Below are 22841 nucleotides of genomic sequence, written 5' to 3' on the forward strand. Positions count from 1 at the left end.
TAATTACATTGTTTAGCTATGTAAATCTGATATGAATGGTGTTCAAGCATGATGTTTACAATATTTGTAAGTGTTATAATCCAGAAATGGTCTGAATACGTGTCAAATTATCATTTAAAGTTAGCTCAAATGAAGGGCGCATTGACTACCTTGACTAGAAGGTGGATTTTATATTCTTTAAAATCATGTGAATCTGTAAAAATAAACTATAAAACTACTGATTTACATCAAAAAAGTGGACATACCATGATCATATTTTCGCAGTAAGTTCTAATGTTTGCAGGCAAACTTTTAGCCTATATATTCCCTAAACATGTCCACAGACGTGTTAATATCGATACGTTCAGCCGTTTTTTCTAGTCGATTTTTCAAAGTTTGGAATACATTAGAGGAGCATTTGATTGCAAATTGTATCAGAAGTACAAAATCTTACGCACTCTCAGAATGGACGATTCGTAACTTTCGTCTTTATGAGTTTGTGGGTGAGGAGTGCGCGTATGTGTGGAAATGCGTATGTATACGTGTGAGTATTATCATTTCTTGTACATTACGCAGCAAGTTTCGGATGAAAAGTCGAGATAACTATTTTTATTGGCAGACAACACTGAGCGAAGATTAATTCGCGATTTGAAGCATATCGGCTTAAGCAAACGAGCGATAGCGAAGAGAATTAACAGAAAAGGAATCGTGGTAAAAAATTGTCTCAAGAAAGGTCTCAAATATGACATACGGAAGAAAAACAAAGGCAATTCCAAGATTTCAAACCGGGACCGTAACCACATTATACAGCTTGGAGAGACTGGAGACCTCAATGCCTCGGGAATAAAGCTGGAACTTAACCTTCTCATATCGAAAAAACATGTATCTCAAATTCTACGAGGATCTGGACATTTGGTTTATACTAAAAAGGCGAAAAAAACCTATCCTTACCCTACGGCAGATTGTGGGATGAGATGTTTTTTTTTCGATGAAAAATAATTCAATCTTAATGGTCTGGTCTTCTGCTTGAGCAGGAAGTTTGGAGGAGGCATAGTATGTGTCGCTTTTTCAAGAAAAGAAAAGAGGCCAATTTCGACAATAATGCATTCGGAAACCTATTTGGAGTTGCTGGACAGTGTACTGATACCGTTTACCGAAGAAGTAATGGACGACAACTTCATCTTCCAGCAAGATAATGCGGCCATTCACATCATCAAGAAGTCCTTGTCGTGGTTTTACGAGAGAAACATTTAGGTTTTGGACTGGCCAACTCGTAGGCCGGACTTATATTTTATTGAGAACCGTTGGGGGATTCTAACAAAGCAAGTCAACAGTGTCGGACAATTTGGGGCAGTTCGTGAGCTGCATACATGTGTAAGAAATGGATGGAATGATATTTTTACAAAAAATTTTGGATTAATAATAATTTGCTAATAATTTTTCCCTAATGAAGCTTCGATGTTTTTAGTACATTTATTATGTAAAAAACATAACTACAAAAAAACACTGAACATGAAAAATATGCAACTGTAAGATATTTCAAGTCTCTGCATAAAAGGAACAATGGAACTTTATGTGAACATGTTGAACTCAATAAAGGAATATTAAATTTTCATATAAAATTGATAGCTGCTGTTAAGTGACAACTCACCTTCACTGATTCACCCATCATTTCGATGGTTTCCTTGTCGGTCTCTTTCCCGACATCCGCCACGAGTGGAGCCGTGCTGCTGCCAGCGTCCACATTGGAGCCTCCATTGCTTGTGGATGACACCGTGCCCGAAGTGGGCACGGCATTCGCGGCCGCCATCGGTGGTGCGGGCGATGGACTTTTTCGAGTTGGCGGTTGATAGGGAGGTCGCTGCACGAACATATTGTCCAAAATGTGGTCAATGTTCTCGGCGCTTCCGATCGGGGCGTTTGCACCACCGTTGCTGCCAGCATTATTTTCATCGCTTTCGTTTATGCTATTCCCGGAGGAATCGGTACCGGAGCGATTATTTTTCTGCTTGCGGTCCGGTGGTGCCAGAATGGGTATAGCACTGGTCGGACGTCGTTGCGATGGCAGCGGCCTTGGAGCTTGGGTTTGTGACTGTGGTGCGTAGTAGGTGATTCCACCGCTGGATTGAAAGAGAGCCGCCGCTGCTGCCGATGGTGACGGGGTGTGGGGAACGACGGCTGGTGCAACCGGCTGAGGAACTACGGCATTAAAGTTCTGATAGCTAGCGAATGGTGCGGCCGGATAGGGAGCTTGCGCCGCAGATGTAATCGAAGGGACGTAATTCATGATCTGGGGCGGGGGAGCAGCCGTTGCAGGTTGAGGGGTTGGCTGTGGAGTGGCGTTGGGTTGTGGAATATATGCGGCGGGCGGTGGAGCTTGAATGTACTGATGGGTTCCGGAGTTTGGCTGGGTATACTGTGGATACTGGGGTGCACTGAGCAGAGGATTTTGCGGCTGGGGAACCGAACTAACAGTAGGTGGTGGAACAGGTTGGGAGGTAGTACCGGCAACGAAGTCACTTCCAGTGGGAGTGGTGGCGGTGTAATAAGCTGCCGCGTGCTGATACTGAACGGAAGCTTGGCTCGCTGATTGTGGTTTGCTCGAGGACGAAGCTTGATTAGCTGTCTGAACAAGATATTCATTCGGCAAGTTCAGTGGCAAAGACGGTTGTTGAGGGGGCTGATTCAGCTGATAGGGCGGCTGCTTGGGCGCTTGTGTTGTTAGTTTCTGTTGCTGCTGATGTTGCAGTTCCTGCTGGAGAAGCAGTTGTTGTTGTTGCTGCTGTTGGAGTAATTGCTGTTGCTGCTGTTCGTGCAATGCGGATTGAACAACCACAACTCCGGGATTGTCCAGGGTGGATCGCTGTCTGAGGTTGGAATATCGTTTCGACGAACGAGAGCCACTATCATTGGGTAGTAGCTGTTGTTGACTAACGGCAGTGTTTGCTAAAGCACCTCCCAAATGAACATTGTGTAATTGCGCTGTTGTTTGTTGGGCCAGTTGCGCTGGCGCTTGTTGTGGCAATTGTGGTGGCGGAACTTGTGTTTGTGGAGCTTGAGCCGTCACAGGAGAAGCACCTTGGCTAGCCAAAGTGTGCAACTGTTGTTGGTATTGTGCTTGTTGCTGCTGCAATTGCTGATACTGCTGTTGAGTTTGTTGCTGTATCTGCTGCTGCTGTTGCTGATGAGCCAGTTGTTGTGTGGTGGAAATTGACGTCAGCTGATTTGCCTGTGTCGAAACTATCTGACGAGGAGAGATCTGTGAGCGCGTATTCAGTGCGACTGCAGTTGTCGCGGGCAAAACCTGCTGACGATCTTTGCTTGTTCTCTGGGGGATCGGTGGAGGATATTTGGCGATATCCGTTTGTCCGATTTCGACAGATTGGATGGTGGCGTTGGCTGGTGGATTGTACGGAAACTTGGCATCTTTCGGCATTTTTGAATCGCTATACGAATCATAGTGATCGTCATTCACGTACGTAGACTGCTGTGGATGATGCTGAATAGGTTGCTGCTGCTGCTGTGGTGCTGGTTGTGGTTGCTGTTGGACATGTGCTTGTGGCGGTGGAATCTGCGCCTGTTGAATCAACTGCGGTGGCTGATTTTGATAATGATGTTGAACAGCAGCAGCACGTTGATCCATCAGGTTCCGCTCTGGAACAGGTGGGACGCGATCCATTGCGTTGTTCATTTTGTTACTGTTGCTACTTCCAGAGAGAGCCCCTGAACTGTTGCTGTGAGCGATCTGATTCGCACCACCCCCACTCACAGGCATCGCCACATCACTAGTTCTATTCCTAGTCGTATTCTTAAACTGCAGTGAGGTGATAACTTTGTAATCGCTTCCTCTCCGCTCTTTTTCCTTGCTATTCCGACCGCTGATTTTATTCTCCTTATTGTGGTAATTATTGTTATTATTATTACTGACCCTTTCCACGCTGTAACGACTTCCATCGGTTCTGTAATCACGACCGTTCACGTCCTGTTGTTGGTCATAATCACGATCTCGGTCCCAGTTACGGTCACGATCCCGCTCCCTGTCTAGCCTCTCTCCCTTGTCACGCTGCTGTTCATATCTATCGCCACGTTCCCTCTCCATGCCACGCTCTCGATCGGGCCCAGCACCCGAACTCCGACTGCTATTGTTCACCCGATTACGGTCGCTTGTTCTTCGCTCCGAGCGCTGTCGACCACCGGTGCTACGCTCATCCAACTGATCACCGACCGACGATCGCGATTGTTTACTGGCGCGACGTGTGTTTTGAGTGTTACGCATTTTTATAGTGTTGTTCGATCCCAACTCTGGGAACTCCTCCGGTCGCGGAGGTTTTCGTTGTCGGTTGTGTTCCGGATTGTTCGACTTGGAGTACGCGTCCTCATCCTCCCAATTTCTGGTGTATTTGTTGGGTCCGCGACTGTAATGGAATTATTATTAATATTTTCGATTGATATTCTCGAATTCAAATAATGTGTCAACTTACGCATAACGTCTTCTCCTGCGAGCACGCGGCGGGCCATCCTCACTGCGAATGTCATACCCATAAGCGGATACCAGCTCTGCCCTGGATTTGGGCGCCTGCTCACTCTCGTCGAATCTGTCGTGTGTCCAGCGATCGGCTGAGGCTTGCCACTTTTTCATTGTTTTCGATGCTGTCGTTTTGTCCACTCCCTTACGATCCCCCGTCGGCCCGGATGAATCTTCATTCGTTGCGTTCTCATTGTCCGCCTCTTTACCCTCATCATCATCCTCGACGGTACGATCGTCGTGTTCGTAGAATGTCCCCTTTTTGGGAATATACTGCGGATTACTGCGATCCTCATCATCATCCACCTTGCGCTTGCTGTCCGCTTCCTGCTCCTGACCATCGCCACTTTGCCGCTCGTAATCCAACACTTCGATCACGTCGTCGTCGGATCCATCGTCGGCATCCTCTCCCTCGTCATCGTCCTCAGCGTCGGTACCCAGTTCCTCCTCCTCGCCACTATCGGTTTCATCTTCCTGCTCGTCGTACTCTTCCCCATCGGAGGGCGAATCAGAGGCCGTGTCGTACTCGGACTCTACCGTGGCCAGACCACTCTGTTGCGATGTGTCCTCCCGGGCTGCATCGTTGGCGTTCTGTAAATAATGAAAAGATTTGTAAATTTTGATTGATCCCAGCAGATTTCGGACAAAATTGTTTGTGTTTCACAAAATAAACACTTCCCGCTATACAGAAAAAAATAGCGAAAAACATTCTCACAAAATTTTCTGAGATCTGATATCTGAGTCTAGAACAAATGGCTTATCTTTAGTTGTTAGGACGGGAGTTGGAAAATTGCTCAAGCGCATTCCGACTTCAGGAGATTTTTCGTCCGAAGAACAGTCATCCCACTCTTAAAGGCCCCTCTTAAAAAAACCACAAACCTCTCCTCTCGCCCCCCAAACCATCCGCTTCAACTAAACTCCCGATCTCGCTTTCCCCATCTGTTGCCACTGCTCCCACTCAACCTTCATTCTCGTTTTCCTCTCCCGTTGTACCCTCCCCACATGTCATGGTCTATCCGAAAAAAATCACCTAGAACTGGCCCATGGGTTGTTTTCTTCAGATCTAAAGTGAATAGTAAAGCATTAATAGTCATGCAGATCATGAAAGATTTGGACAGATACAGTGATTCAAACTCGAAACCGTAACCGTGACAGTGCACGCCGGAAGAATTTTCTTTGACGAAAAATCCCCCTCACTCGGCACCTTACAAACTTTTTTTTGGTCAATTTGGTTTTCATCAATGATGTAATGGATCAGAATGTTTACTTGTGCATCCTGAAGGAAAATATAAAGCAAAGTGTCAACAAAATGAGATTGAACCGAGGATTAAAGTTTTACCCAAAGCACAATGACCCAAAGCACAAGGCACATAGAGTTAGCACATGGTTACATTACAATTGCTAAAAAGTAATTGATACTCCTCCACAATCTCCCGATATCGATCCCAAAAACCATGGAAGTTTTCTGTGTACGAAATTTAGAAACCATCAAATTTTCTATAATTAATAATTTTAAAAATCACTTGATGAAACAATGGATGAATATTCCTTCCGAATACACTAAAAAAACTCATAGATAACGGCTAAATACAGCTAAAGACAGTTGCAATGAACAAGAGTTATCATACTTAAGATGAAATTCTTAAATTGATCACCGCCTTCGAAGTCGAATTGAAATTTGAACCACCGTATACGAATATGAGTTTGAGTCAATTTCCATGTATTCGCCATTTTTAGAGAAATAAAAACTATTATTCTGGAAACAGAAAGCAAACCTTTTCACTCTCATATGACATTATAATTGTATCTAAATGGAATGTATCGAAAGCTTGTTTTCGATTTCCAAAAGAAGGGAAATGAAATATGCATGATGGCGTACGATTTCGAGTTTGAAACACTGTATACCTCCGTGACCGAAATTTCAAAGATTCGACCAAACAAACTGCGAGTTGTCGTAACTGATCGGAAGCACGAGGCCGAGATTATTGTCGACCATAGATTTACCCTAGGATTTCGTGTTTACATTCCATCTTACGTTGTTGAAAATGGAGGTATGATTTCCGAAAACGACCTAACTTGCCAATATCATACGAGCAAAGGTGTTGGCCATTTAAAAAAAAACCGCCCTCGATGACAGTCAAGATACTAGGCTGTCGCCAGCTCGGAACAGTTCCCCATTAAGAGGAAAAAAAACACAATATTTACGCCTCGTTTCGTGACACATTTTCTGGTTCCGCCCTCACTGACTACGTGATGGTAGAAAAACTAAGGCTATCTGTAAGTCTTTTCGTCCTCAAGTCCATGACATCCTTGACACGTTGAGCCCAACGTCGGTCTCTAGGTTACCATACCAACTGGAAAGTCACTTTTTAGCAAATTTTATGATTTGATTTGAACAGTCAGTATCATGTTTATTTGTTTATTTGTTTATTTGTTTATTTATTTGTTATCAACAGGCCTGAACAAGAGTGCCCTAATGATATACTTAAATCTAACTTAAATTCTACTTAATATCTAAGGGCATTAGAAAAAACCCTTTTCAGATGTGAACGGGTCAAGTTAAAATCGTACGAAGTGTAGGAGCGGTTGAAAACTAGGCACATACTTGAAACGGGTTCATTATACCCCTAATTAGTGCGTGAAGAGGGGCACAAATGAATTTATGAGAGCGCAAAGTTCGTGTCCTTATATTAAAGTTAATTAATTGGAGAAGAGTAGAACAGTCGATGTTTGAGAGGATCAGGTCTGATACGAATATCACTTTAGCGACGTCTCTACGTAGATTTAGTGAGTCTAGTCCAATTAAATTAGAGCGATCTTCATAATTTGGAAGATTTGAAGGATTGTTCCAAGGCAAATTTCGCAGAGCGAAACGAACGAATTTGCGTTGAATCGCTTCGATTCGCTGAACGCCATTTTGATAATAAGGCGACCATACCACACAAGCATATTCGAGGATTGAGCGGACCAACGCACAATATAGAGACTTCAAACAATGTATGTTCCTGAAATCTTTCGTAACGCGAAAGATGAATCCTAGGACTCTGGATGCTTTACTGGTGATATAAGCTACGTGTTCTATAAATGTTAACTTAGAATCGAGAATGACGCCAAGATCTTTGATGGCCATAACCCGGTTCACAATGACATTTCGTAATTTATACGGGTGGGCAATAGCTAAACGTTTCCGCGAAAAGGTGATAATTGAGCATTTTGCTGGATTCAAAACCATCCTGTTGATGTCACACCATTCATCAAAAATGTTGAGTTGCTGCTGTAGGTATGCTGCGTCATCAAGACAATTAACGGTGCAAAATAGTTTGAAATCATCTGCGTAAGAGAGTGGCACTTCAGACAGAAATTAACATCGTTGAGGTAGAGTAGAAAGATGTAAGGGCCAAGGTGACTTCCTTGAGGTACGCCAGATGTAACTCGAAATGCATCAATTTGTTGGCATGACTGTAGAGAGCGAGCGATGAATGAGGTATACAATACTAGATTTGTGGATGTAGATCGTTTGGGAACGAAACCATGTTGTTCATCAGCGATGTAATTGCTGCAGGCATAGGAGATGTAGCCCAGAACTATCAGTTCAAAGAGTTTGGAAACCGAGCAAAGGCTAGCGATCCCTCTATAGTTATTGACATTTCTTTTGCAACCTTTTTTGAAGACCGGGAGAACAAAAGAATTTTTCCATGCCTTTGGAAAAGTTCCACATGACAGTGATTGGCTGAACAGGAGACTCAGAGGCGACGATAGACTGCTGGAGCACTTTTTGTACACTATAGAAGGGATACCATCTGGTCCAGGATTTGTAGAATTTTTGATAACGTGGCAGGCTTCTTGTACTCTGCTGGAACTTATAGCAGCCAATGTGCAAACAGACGGAAGGCAAGGTACATTTCTTATAGCTGCGTCAATATGATCTTTGTCTAGGGTTTCACTGACGAAAACACTGCTGAATTGTTCCCTAAACAGTGAACAAATGGTATCCATGTTCGAAGCCTCCACATTATTACGTGTCATCACAGTAGGAAGTCCAGACTCTTTCCTCTGTTCATCTACGTACTTCCAGAAATCCTTCGGACTGAGTCGTAGATTATCTTGAATACAATTTAAATTAGCTCTAAATAAGGTGTAATTTAACCATTTGTAGTTTTTGTTGGCGACGGAATAACGATTCCTCCAAAAATCAGTACGGTATTTCGAATATTTCCTCAAAGTGTATCGTTTTTCTTTTCGAAGGCGTTTCAATTGGTTATTTGTCCAAGGTGGGTGAAGAGGATCCTTGGTTGTTTTCTTAGAAACAAACTGATCAATTGCATAGAGGATCACATGGGACATGGATGATGCGGCTTCCTCAATATCGCGGCCATTCAGAATATCATTCCAGTTAATGGTTGACAAGAAACGATTCATCAGTGGGAAATTCGATTTACGATAGTTGTAATGAGTTGATTCGATGGTGTTTGCAAAAACGGGCGGTGACGATTCAAGTAATGATACTAGAAGCGGAGAATGGTGGCGACACATTTTCACTAAAGCGGAGGGAGCTGATGTTACAGTCGCATTGTGGACCATCTCTGAATTAACGAAGCATAGTTCGAGAATACGATTGTTGTGATTCAAGATTCCGTTCATTTGGTACAAATCAGCAGTACTGTATCCGTCCAGTAGACTTTCTGTCATACGGTTCATAGAGGAGCACGAGGAATTATGATATAAGTAATTGGATGTGCTTCGAATCCAGCTAATACCAGGTAGATTAAAATCGCCAAGAAGTAAGATGTTGTCATTCAGTTTCATTTGATTCCTTATCCAAATAATTGATGAGATGTACGTATCTATTACTGCAGAGTCGTTCACACGATCCGGAGGAATGTACGCAATACCAATATAAGTAGAATGGCTGTAAAACGTTACGGCAACCCATATTTGTTCCACACTATGGCCATTTGGAGGAATTAATTCACGCGAGATGAATTTCGATCTAATAGCTAACAAAACACCACCGCCAGTGAGTTTGCAACTATTCTCAGCAGATCGATCAAGACGGTACACTATGTAACAAGATCCAAACAATTGTTGCGACAGTGTGTTGCTATTGAGCCATGTTTCCGTAAAGACGATGATATCGTATGAAGCATCGGAAACAGCTAGGTAGTAATCGGCGATAGATGTGCTCATTCCACCGACGTTCTGATAATAAATTACAATGTTGTAATCTATACAAGTGACGCTCGCACTTGACGCTGATTTTGACGAGGCTGAAGGGCGCGCGTTCTCTGAACATGTTGAACCGGATCCTTGTTCATCATTTGACCAACAGTTGAGGTTGTAGGGTTGCATAAAAAAATACCTTGAGCGTTACAGAATGCGGCTGAGCGGTTGCCCGAGGCTGGTTATTTGAGGTTGATGCAAGAGACGAGGTGATGTTTGCTGTACAGTTTGGATTGTAGTTGGATTACGAATTACGAAAGGAGAGATTGATACTTCAACTGGCCAAAAGTCGGGAGAGGTAATCGCATTTTCGATAAACTCGGGGACTCCTAATTTGAATGAAATGAATGATAATGGGATGTTGTCTTCCCTATTTTGCCGAACCAGCTAGTGACACCGAATAATAGAAGGATCACAAGCGCATTTCCCAGAAATAAATTGAATTATGTTTTTCGGAGATTCGGAAGGTGAGAACCGGGTGAGATAAAACCAGTTTGACGGTTTCGTGACCGGTACAACGGAGAGCGTAGGAAGAGTATTCGTAGTCGTGTAATTCCTGTGCACATTCTGGTCGTCACTAGCATTACCTGCATTTGCTACCAACGATTGCGATTGACGAGCAAGACATGGCATTACAGTTGAGCTCTCCGATCTCACATCGGGTACGTTGCTATTAAATATGACGGTGGAATTCGAAGCACTTCTGACAATGGATGGTCCAGTCGGTGCGAGCAGGTTTTCGCCACGTTGCCAGTTGACAAAACGGAAGCGGACACAGCTAACGAGGGCACATCGTTTATCTTCCAAGGGAACCCCCGGCGCAAAAATGTTAGCTTGCCTACCAAACCGAGTGCAGCGGAAAACCAAAATCAGGTCCCTCGTGGCTTCCGTGGAAGTAATTCAACTTTGAACAACTCAGCATTCGACGGAACATCAAAAATCCCAACTGTACCTATTTTACCGTCTGTTCCAACTTCCCAACTGGGATTTTTAAAGTTAGCTGATATCGTGGATAAAATATCGGAAGCATTGCGGTGACTATGGTTCCTTCAGAACCATTGTTACCGCAATGTTTCGAATAATAAAAACAAAAACAGCAATTGATGCAAACATGGTCCCTCTATGCAATGATGCACCCCCTCGATGTCTAATTTAAACGGAGAGGTCCAGAATATCGCTGTTCAACAATGGAATTGTCGTAGTATTATTATACTAAATTAGATATGTTCAAATTTTGAATTCATAACATTAATTGTAATGTTTTTTCTCTGTCCTAAGCGTGACTTTCTTCACGAACTGATCATTATTTTCATGATTATAATATTATAAGCTTGGATCGTGATAATCGATACGGAGGGGTGCTATTGGGGATCAATGGGTGCCACTCATTTTTTTAGAATTGAATTTCCTTCTATTGGAAAGATTGTAGCTGTTGCTTGTGATGCAAACATCAGATGAAGTCCGAATGAGCTAATTTTTTGCATATGATATATTATCGAGCAAATCAACATTCTATAGTAAGTTTCGAATAAAAAATCAGGATAACTATTTTTATTGGCACCCAAAACCATAAGTTTCGTCTCTTTTTCCAAAAAAAAATTTGGTCCAAGAGTGTCGACTTTAGACAAAAAAAATGTTTTGGAGATGACAATAGATCTCGATGTTTCATGCAATTCTAAGACATTTAGCACGAAAAAATATGTTTGAAGACCCCAATTTTTAGTTATTTTTCGGTTTTCAAAAAACTCAAATTTTGACTGCTTTGCGTCACTCTCCCTTAAGACTGATTGAGCTGATATTTTGCATAGGGTTTTTTTTCGAGGGGGTGAACATTTTTCATGGGGTAACTTTTTGAAATCTTAAGGTCGATTTTTTCCCATACATTTATTGGCACCCTAATGACCTTTGTAAAATTTCAATATTATATTCTTGAACACTGGGGAATCCTGCAAAATCAAATGCTCTTGATCTTTCACTTTGTTCGAGTTCACTATTGCAAGTGGAATATAATCCAGCACCTCAACGGTAGTGACCACTTGCCAATCAGAGTTTCCATAAACATGACATATGACCTCACAAGACATATTGACTGGTAACAATCAGTGCATGGAAATATCTGTTCCGCATCAATATTTTCAGCTGAATTTCAGACAATATTCGATCATTACACCATTGCATTCGGAATACCGAAAATGAACCAACGTCAAGCCTCACAATTACGGCAGGCCACTCACAGTTGATTCCTTCATTTTCGTTCATTCTCTTTTTCGTTCTGCTCTGCGTTAACGGAATGTGAGCAAGAGGAAATATCCCTGGTTTTGTCAATCATTGATATTAATATACCAGTTCATTCAATATCAACATCGTTCTCAGACACTGACGAAACGGTAAAATTCATTGAGGAAGATAAGGAAGTACAGAAAATTCATAATAGTGACAACAAATTGGGATAGCGTTGCGGAGTGTGATGGAATCGACATTGTAAGCCGAAGAAGAGGCGGCGTTTTTAAATTTCTCAAGCAAGCAAGGTTTTCGTCTCAGTTAAAATGCTTTCATTTTACATAGTGAATATGCAGTTCCAATTTCATTTGTCAGAAATGCTTCAAAAGACTCCAATTCCGATGTGAAAAAGTACCATTTGACTCAAATTTCGAACACTTATTTTTTTACTCAAATTCCGAACACTTAATTTCAAAATCTAAACTTACTGAACATCAATGTTGTTTTGATACCTACAAATATTGTTATACTGAAGGGTATATGCTAAAGAATATCGGGGGTTTCATTATCCAATTATAATGATATAATCATTGATGTTCAATAAATTTAGTTTTCAAAATGAAGTGTTCGGAATATTAGTCAAATAGTTTTGGCATTTCCGCTTGCACCACCGATTTGCGTTGCCATTCCGGAGTAACTTAAAAAATAATTTAATAAGCAAAGCACTGTCTCAATGAGAAAATCACACGCTTATCAGGATATTAAAAATGAGCAGTCACAACATTCCTGACAATTCAATGGCAATGAATAAATGTGAATGAATTATCATGACTCGAACTTTAATGGAAGCTCAGATAGCACACAATGAATATGAATGAACACAGTTGTAAATTTGCTGGACGTCGAAGGAATGACAGCAGCATTGACAAGCAAATTAACCGCGTTACAGTGATAAAAATCTATTTTCAATATTACTTAACAAGCTCAATGTTTCCAAGCTCTGGTAACAATATGCGGACGTGATGGCTCAAACCATCAATTCCAGAGCTGGTTTATCTCAACATGCACTTCCTTTCTCGTTTCTACGACGGTTCGCGCTCAAAAGAAACCCATCCCAGATTCTACTATTCGACGGCTATCCCCCAATCCATTGTGGGATAGCCAATGTTCCAAGCTTCATCGGGATGTATCGAATGCATTCAAAGCTTTTCGGAAACGTGGAACCACAGACAATTTTCAAACGTATTTAGCCCTTGGTAATCAATTGATCGAAACTTGATCAAAGGGAAAAAACGTGCATATTGGCGAAATTTCGTGGGAGATTTGTCACGCAAAACGAAGTGGCTCGAAACATGAGATCGCTCTCCAGTGAATGAAAGCTAGGAATATTCACATCGATGAATTTTGAAATTTGCAAGAAAAACTTGTACCGACTCCGCTTCCGTGCAAAAAAAAAATCGAGATATTCCACTGGATAGGTGCGATATTGATTCCGAATTTTGTATTGTAGACTTCTCTCTTGCACTCCTTTCATGTAGCAATTCTGCTCCGGGCCTTTAATTCAGTTTAAATAGAGGTCCTGTCAGATAAATTACACTCTCGGGGTCTGTCACCTCTATTGAATAACATGTTATACAACTTGCTTTGAAAGGAACATTTAAATTTTTCTCACGTAGATTCGACAGTAAGTCGGGTCTCTTACATGGGCCTCCCCAGGGCTCATGTTTAGGTCCCCTTCTGTACAACTTCTACGTAAGCAACATTGACAATTGCCTTACACAAAATTGCAGAAAACTTGCAGACGATGGAGAAGTATCTGTCATAAGATCAAACGAATCCGGCCTGCAAGGGTCCTTACAAGATACTTTGCACAGGTTTCCAAGCTGGGATTAAGTTCTAGCATAGGAGAAAACGGTGACAACCGTCTTTTCTGGGAAGCATAAACCAGCAAAACCAAAGCTTTTGGGTAAACCGATCACTCATGCCATGTCATTCAAGTATCTTGGGGTCTGGTTCGATTCCAAATGTATTTGGGGGAACCTATATTAGGTATCTGAGTAAAAACTGCTAGAAAAGAATAAACTTTCTCCGAACAATTACCGGCACCAGGTGGGGAGCTCACCCTGATCGGAAATTTCGAGCAGTTTTAGCAGATTTTGAGTTTTGAGAATTTTCACTCTGAATTCATGAGTTCATACCATGAATTCATCTCATGCAGATAACCTAGCTGGTGCTATACTAATACTAATCCTTGAATATATCGCAATTATTTTTCAAATCAGCAATACAATAATAATAATTCACACCGCAGCTCACATTCAGAATCAAATGAACGCCTCAAAAGAAAGACCATAATAGGAGCGCGCTGCCGGTTTTTTCAATGAAGCGAGGAGAGAAAAGTGAAAGGTTCGATCTGCCTTTCTTTCGTGTCCAACTGTCGGCCCGGCGACTGACTATCGGAGCGAACACAACACGAGAGTACGTACCTACGTACGTTTTTAACCTCCGAAAGTTGCTGCTGATCGTGGCGTGGTTGTATGATGAATTCCACCACACAAACGGAACATTCGGTGGCTTAGCTAGGGCTCGTCAAAAAAAAAATTCACCGGTGATGGTGAATTAAAAAAGGATAGTTAAGGTTTCAGTTCATTTTTTGTGGAGGGGGTGGGAGTGCTATGCTGCAATTTAGTGTTATAATATTATTGTTCGACTTCGTCATCAGCAACCGCAGAGCTGATTTATTTGATGCGCTTGAGATATTTCTTCAACTGCGTGTGCGCTCTGACGAAATTAAATTTCGGCGAAGTGGTGGTTTAATTGCATTAATATTGTTTGAAATCAAGGGATGTGCCACGCAAAATCCATTACTGCATGTGCGATCTTGACTGATCGCGAAACAACAGTTCAACCAATCAAGAAGCTTCTGAAGCCGATGAGATGAGCGAAACAAATCCAAACTCCGAAGCCTCGTTATGTCAATAATCCAGTTTAGAAAGTTGCATGGCGAAATTCCCCCACATGGCGATAAAATTCGGTTCCCAAAAATAAATCGAATGCAAATCAGACATTTGTTGATCTCGATCACGGGAAATTTCCATCGATCAACGAACGGTGCGCGCCTCCTAACTAATGGAACCCAACGTGAAGCGAAAGAAGCTCTCTGAACGCATGGTGGATCCATTGCATCATATGAGAAAACAGAAGGTTGGGTGTGAAAGAGAAACGCAGCTTCGAATTTTGCCGAAATCGGGTGCATTGGAACCACCACCACATATTGCTTTGTTTTTCGCGCTTTTCCACAAACTTCATTTAGTCGAAAGTGATGAAGAAAACCATCGCGAGGTCGACTTTTCCTCCCTCGTGGTCTGCTTGCTGATTGATTGCATGGGCGGTGGTTCGTTTAGTGCTCCAAATGATCTGTCGACACCTGCAGCAGCAATTCGCCACTGCACGGATGACTAAGTTGCTGACTTTCGGTGGCCGGTCAACACTTTTTCCTTTGTAATAGTGGGTGTATAACTGCGTCGAATGGAGAAATTTTCGCTGCTGCTAATCATTCGTGGATAAAATCCAATCAATGCCGTCATTTATCGCTTTTCTTTTTTGCGCTTTTCGTCGTCCGTCATCGGTGTGTATTTCTCCATTTCTTTTCATTTTGATTTCGTTTTTGTTTCGATTCGCCGCTACCGCATAGAAAAAAAACATCGACGCACGAAAATGAAGACAAAAGACGGATAATGGTAGCGCATTTGGTGCCTAAGCTGGAAATGAACTGATTATAGTGATCGATGCGGAATCATCGCGGTGCTCGAAAATGGGGTTACATTCGAATAAATAGGAGGAGTATGTAATTATTTAGAAAGAGAAGAGCATTAAGGAAAATAATTATGGGTTTTGTTAAAATTGTTTACGTTTTCGTAAAAGGACCAGCTTTTTTTGGTGGCTGATCAGTTATTGAACGACGCCGATACAAACAATAGCGGATAACATTTTATATCGAAGAGTGGTACATCCATAAACTACTTTCATTTAAAATAATAGTCATAAATTAACTGGAAATAAATTCATGAATCCCATTTACTGTCTTTTTGAACTTTTACTTGGCAAATGAAAACTTTTCAATCAAACATGACATTTTGGTTGAATTCAAACAATTCGTTTTGATAAAACATACGTAACCTGTTGCAGTATCTTTCACGAGCTGAACTCAAACAACATTGTTTATGGGCACTCAATAGTGAACTGTTAACTTTTAGAAATTTGTGATTACAATAAAAATCCGAAAATATACAACGAATGATTACTTTCTGATAAGAAAGTCTAGTTCGTTTCTTTAAATACCACATTCATTACGAGAGGTCAAGGATCTGATCACAATCGTAAAAACAGTGAATTTGTTGCGACATTATCTCTTAATTTGACCCATGTATCTTCTCGATTCCAACAGTGGGTTTCTTTTTTTTTTTTTTGTTTGCATATAGATTTCATTGGATATCGACCCGAACATCCACGCTTCCAAAATTGATTAAGCTATTAACACTTTAAGGACCGGGAAGCAATATGTAAGACATACGCCTGGGACCGCACGTTTTGACTCGTGTGAAGTTGCTCGCAAATTTTTAAGATGATTTATACTTTGCAGTTCATTCGCCTCTATGTGTGAAGTTAGCGGATGAAAGTTCAGCGGATATAAGTTTTTGTTGCGTGCAAGTTTCTGTTCAACGTCTTGCTGGATTTAATGAAAAATGAATTATTTCAATTGCAATAAATTGATTGTTTATCAAGTTACAACCTTCAAAATCATGCTAATTAGATAGAGAATTGAATCCTCATAATTCATTTTTTTCTTGATCGTGACAGAGAAAAGTTATAGACTGAACCGTGTAGGTCAATATAGGAAAACATACAGACTTTTGAAAATAAAAAAAAGTTGTTCGAATAATGTTATCGAAGTTATTCGATAGAAAAATATTTCACCTATCTTCCAGTCACAACTTGATTAATCAGAAAAGGGTCAGAAAAAAATTATAGACCAAGTTGTATGGGAGGTAGTCAACCGCGAGTAATCGGTTTTCTACCTTACTAACCATAGAATTGGGAATTTGTTTATATATAGTCATTAAAATATAGTTAAGAATTCGGATCCTTAAAACTAATGTAACTGAACCTGTAAAAATAAACGAATTATTAAAAAATAAGTTGTATGGGAGAAATTAATTATTTTTTTGAAAAAGTTATGTAAAAGGACCGAAAACACATTCTCGAGATAGTACTCATTCGATAAAGAATATTTTTATTTATATTTAGCCAAATTTTCATTGGTTGGAAAAAGATCTAGGAAAAGTTATAGGCCACAAAACCTGTACAACTTGTATGGGTGAAATAAATTAATTAAAAGAAAATTGAAAAAAGTTATTTGAAAGGACTCAAAACACATTTTCGAAATAGTACTCGTTCGATAAAGAATATTTTTATTTATTTTTAGCAAAATTTTCATTGGTCCTGGTTCGACACTCCTCCTCCTCTCTTAGGGTGGGCTGTCATACAAATGAAAAACAAATTTCTGCATAACTCGAAAACTAATCAAGCAAATGGAGCCAAATTTGGCATGTAAAGATTTTAGAGGTCACGAAACGTTTCTATGGTGAATGGACATTCCTCCCCCCCCCCGCCTTTCTAAGGGGAGAAGAGGGGAGGGGTCTGTCTTTATTCTATCATATTTCCTGTATCAAACATTTATTCCATGTAACGGAGAAACCTGTTATTTGCAAGTGGTTGAAAATCTTGAACGAGAATTGTGTCTGAAAATAATCTTATATTAGAATAATGAGTTTTGGTAGAAGTACTAGGAATTTTTTAGTAAAAGGTAAATTCAACGGGGTCGATTAGAAGATCAATTAATGAACAGTTCTGCGATTGGACTCACGAACTTGCGCTTAGTAAGAAATTGTGAATGTTTGAAGGTATTGACAACAAAAACAAATTTTGGGCGGGACGAAGTTTGCCGGGTCAGCTATTTTTCGATAAATTTATTTATTTTTTATTTATTTCCCTCCTACAACTTGTATACATTTTGGCTCATACCTTTTCTCAGACTCTTTTCTGACCAACGAAAATTTGGCTGAAGATGGATAAAAGTATTCTCTATCCAATGAGTATTTTTTTTTCTTTATTATAGTGACTTTCAACACATTTCGGCTGGTTCGTCACTTTTACTTCCATTTTTGGAAGAATGTCGGGAGTGAGAATTTAACTCGTGATCTCTGCGTGAGAGGTATGGATGTTACCACTACGCCAGATCGCCTCCACTCCAATGAGTATTATCTCAAAAATGTGTTTTGGGTCCTTTCAAATAACTTTTTTCAATTTTCGTTAACATAATTAATTTCCTCCATACAACTTGGCTTATAGCTTTTCTCATATCCTTTTTCGATTAATAAAATTGTGGCTGGAAGATAGGTAAAATAACTTCGATAACTCAATTCGAACTACTTTTTTTGATTTTCAAAATTCTCAAATTTTCCTATATTGACCGATGCTCACGTTAAAGTCTATAACTTTTCTCTGTCACGATCAAGAAAAAAAAAGAATTATGTGGAAAGATGAATGATTCAATTTTCTATCTAATGAGCATGATTTTGAAGGTTGTTACTTGATAAACAATCAATTTATTTCAATTGAAATAATTTTTTATTCATTAAATCCAGCAAGACGTTGGACAGAAACTAGCACGCAACGAAAACTTTTATCCGCTAATTTCACACAAGTCCGTGAAGAAGGAACGCGAAAACGAGAAATCTCGTGAGCGGTCCGCAACGGATGGGACGCGAAACACGAAAAATCTCGTGAGCGGTCCCCAAAGTGTTAAGAAGTAGAACGAGCCAGTTCATATACAAAGGCAATATCTCCTCCATGATAGGCATTGATGTTGTCGATCTTCTTAGTCAAAACGCAATGGCGGAAGCCTCTGTATTACGTCATGGAAAGCTGGTGGCTATTAATTATTGGTATTGTAATATTACAGGAATGACTAGACCGGTTCAGATGATCGATATATCAAATTGAAGCCAATTACCTGGTCTTCTTTGAGAAAATATTACACATGGTTTTTTGTACTGTGGTCACGCGTATTCTTGCTTGCCACTCCAGAATACATTCAAGGCATGTTAATCCGGCATAGAAATCTCATCTAAGTATTACTAATAAAAATGACGCAAGTAATACCCACGTTGTGAAGGCAAAAGTTCCACTGGGAATGTTAGTGCGTTACGTCAGTTTTCGAGACTAGAGACCAGTGAACTTTATAGTTTGAAGCATTCATGATAGGAAAAAATCCATCAGTCAGTCTCCGTAGCGCCATACAAACCTAATTGAGGTCATTCAAAGGATTAATACTCTCAAAGACAAAACGAATAGAATCATGTTTTGACTTCCGGTTTGCTAATAATGGCTCTAAATTACCAACAATGACGGATATCCCCTACGATATGGGTATTGGGTGAAAGGGCTATAATAGTGGAAGTCGAATATCGTATTCCTATGCCATTTTGGAAACGAAGATGGTGGCTATATATTTTTATCTCGCTATATATATATATATTTTTTTTTTTTGAGAGCTGAGGTTTTTTTACAGAACATTTCCAGACAATAGATATGTGTTTTTTTAATGTTTGAGTTACGATTTTTCAAAGTTACCATGTTTTCAATCTTCGTTTAATATTCCTATGCGACTGGAATCAAATTCGCAGTATTTTTTCAAAGAAGACTAGATCATTGACTTCAATTCAATAGGAGAAGGTTGTCCTAATCCGACCACCCCTTGGATCTCTGGAATGGCGCTACCTACCGATTTTTTGGTAATGGCAAATGAAAGGTGTCGCTACGCTGACAATTTGGTTGTATGGTGACCATTTTCCTGCTCCCTTCCTTCTAGCATTTTGGTGCCGTTTTGTGTTTTCAATGCTCAAAAAAGGAAAAGATAGATTTTTGACCTATACGGAAAATGGGTTACATGCTCTTGTAGAAAAATTACAAAACTAAGCAATTTCGATTGCTATGATCTGTTCACCAAAACAATCTGTATAAATCGAATTTATCTGTTACATATAGTACACGGCATGCCATTACTTGAAAAAAATCAGGATGGTCCTAATACGACCTGTTGTTTTTGTTCTATGTGTGGGCATTTGTGTTCGCGTGTTGACCGTTGACGTTGTATTTCTTTTCGTTCCCGTTCCCGTTTTCATTTCCGTTTTCGTTTCCGTTTCTATTTCCATTTCCGTTTTTATTTCCATTTACGTTTCCGTTTGGGCATGAGTTCTTTTATTACCGCCATTTCGCTCTAACACTTTCTTTGTCTAACTCCACTCCACTCCACTCATTACCGGTCTATTAGCGCCGTTTTCAATGCCACCATCTTCGTTTCCAAAATGGCATAGGAATACGATATTCGACTTCCACTATTATAGCCCTTTCACCCAATACCCATATCGTAGGGGATATCCGTCATTGTTGGTAATTTAGAGCCATTATTAGCAAACCGGAAGTCAAAACATGATTCTATTCGTTTTGTCTTTGAGAGTATTAATCCTTTGAATGACCTCAATTAGGTTTGTATGGCGCTACGGAGACTGACTGATTGATTTTTTTCTATCATGAATGCTTCAAACTATAAAGTTCACTGGTCTCTAGTCTCGAAAATGTACAATGAAAAGATGCTTGCAGGAGGTTCCTGGGATTGAACTTGTTCCATTAGTAAGCGGACGTGCAATCATTTAGTTACGAACAACTCCTTGCTGGAAAGAATATACAAAAATACTTCAGCATACCTACACCTACACATAAAAAAATACTATGGGTCTCCGAACCACTCTATCTTAATTGCCATACCAAGAGCTAAAAGGACATACCGGCTTAACTATCGCTTGATAAACTATTGGATCAAATCAATCTGAATCGGAAAAAAACCACCAACGTAGCTGAGATAATTGGGCTCGAAAGTTGACCAATCTACCAACTACATACTATAGTTAACGCGATCAAGAAGATAAAAGAAATTAAGATGTTGTACGCTTCCAACTCAACCATTTTTTGAAAGATCGAAGAAATATTTGCATCAATCGGTTGGAGAAATTTTTAACGCACCTAACACAATAAAAAATATATCCTCTAGAAACTGACTGTTGAATGATCGACAAATATCGAACATTGTCTAAAGGAAAACTTTCATTATTTCGGTTAAATTTTTAGTGAATGTTTTGATGGCTCTAAAAGATGCTGAAGTTGCTTCTATTGATGTTGCTGCTCTGCTACCGCTCCTGTTGCTGATGATGGATTTGATCACCTTGATTATTTTTGGGTTATTCCATTTGGTTGATAATGTAAACTGCTTCCCGATTATAAAATGAATTATCACATCGCAGCGATGTGGCGAATTCAATACATTTTGGCTGGCAGGAAAATCACACAGGATGGAGCTTGGAGAAAACTGCTGGCTGCTCGCTAGCTTGTGCGTGTTTTTTTCCCCTGGTGGGTGTGACCCACTGCGAGCATTGTTTTGAACTATTGTGGTATACTCATTTTGTTCTTCTGCGCTTCAAGCTTATCTACTGCTTATTGATTAAGAAATAGACTGAGAGCTATAACGAGATAGGAGCGAGGAGGAGTAAGAGTATTTTTATCAATCTAAGCATTCAAACCATTCAACAAAAATCGTATGAAACCCGTCCAAGTAATCTTCTCAGACAAGGAATGTTTATCTTAGAAAGGTCGGACAAATTTACTGAATATTCGTGAGCTTCGCGCAAGAAACTACAACTGTTTTCTAAGAGAATCTTCAATGGTGGATCTGTTATAACTGGGGAGCGTTCTAGCATTCTGGAAAGATGGAAATTCAATTTGTGTCACAAAATGGAGAGTGGTGACTACATAAATGAACTTAAAAGCAGTTTGCTGCCAGTTATACAGGGAAACTTCGATATAACGTACATTTCAATTTCAAAATTGTACGCATAATAAAAAACTCAGGAGCATAGCATATATTACTTTTTGTGTTACTGTTTGGATAAAGTAAGTAAATAATGATGGAAAAGTTCAACTAGAATAACCTTTCTCATGATGTTTTCACTTATACTGTTAATTAATGCTTGATTCATTTAGTATTCGGAATCATAAAACCAGTTGTATCCCGGGATTGGTTAAAGGTACAATTTTTTTTTTTTTTATATCTGTATTATAGTGACTTTCAACTCATTTGGCTGGTTCGTCACTTTTACTTCCATTTTTGGAAGAATGTCGGGAGTGAGAATTGAACTCGTGACCTTGAGCGTGAGAGGCATGGATGTTACCACTACGCCAGATCGCCTCCTCCAGGTACAAAAATGTGTTTATATAGATAATTTATTGTTCGTTCAGAAAAATATTGTAAAAAATATTTCTTTGCAATTTCATACTTTTCTTCGGATACTCTCCATCAATATTAGGACTTTCTGTTGGTCAACCTCAGAGGTCAGTTTTCTTCCAAGATCTCTTCATGTCTGCAGCATGTCGAGTCACTTTCACTGACATCACTGACACCAATTTCACAATTCTCAATTGCCCAATATTTTTCGATTGGGCGAAACTGGGGACAATTGGGAGGAATGTGGTCTTTTTTAATATAACCGATCCCATTGTACCATTGTACCACGGTACCACTGAAGGACCCTCGACTGTAGTGGTAGCTTATCAAATCTGGCTAAAACTTCTCCGGCCTTTTCTTGAGGCACTCTCTCCTTCACATTTTCGAGTTCATTGTCTTGTTTGGGACGAAAACTCTGGTTTTCTGTCCACAGCAGCAAATCCCTTCCCAAATGAAGTACTTCATGGAAAACTTATCAGCGAAAAAGAACCTAATTTT

At 40.2% G+C, this 22841-nt stretch overlaps 1 protein-coding gene across 1 annotated transcript in view; it reads right to left on the bottom strand.

The window, feature by feature from the left end:
- Positions 1 to 22841, bottom strand: part of LOC129768232 (ataxin-2 homolog) — a 31220-nt gene that overhangs the window by 3015 nt on the left and 5364 nt on the right. Inside the window, exons 2-3 of the mRNA XM_055769727.1 lie at positions 4461 to 5095; positions 1631 to 4394 (exon numbers count right to left, since the gene is read on the bottom strand). Of these exons, the coding sequence (XP_055625702.1) occupies positions 1631 to 4394; positions 4461 to 5095 (3399 nt within the window). The remainder of the gene's footprint in view (positions 1 to 1630; positions 4395 to 4460; positions 5096 to 22841) is intronic.

Source organism: Toxorhynchites rutilus, chromosome 2, assembly GCF_029784135.1.
Source record: "Toxorhynchites rutilus septentrionalis strain SRP chromosome 2, ASM2978413v1, whole genome shotgun sequence".
Taxonomy (NCBI): domain Eukaryota; kingdom Metazoa; phylum Arthropoda; class Insecta; order Diptera; family Culicidae; genus Toxorhynchites; species Toxorhynchites rutilus.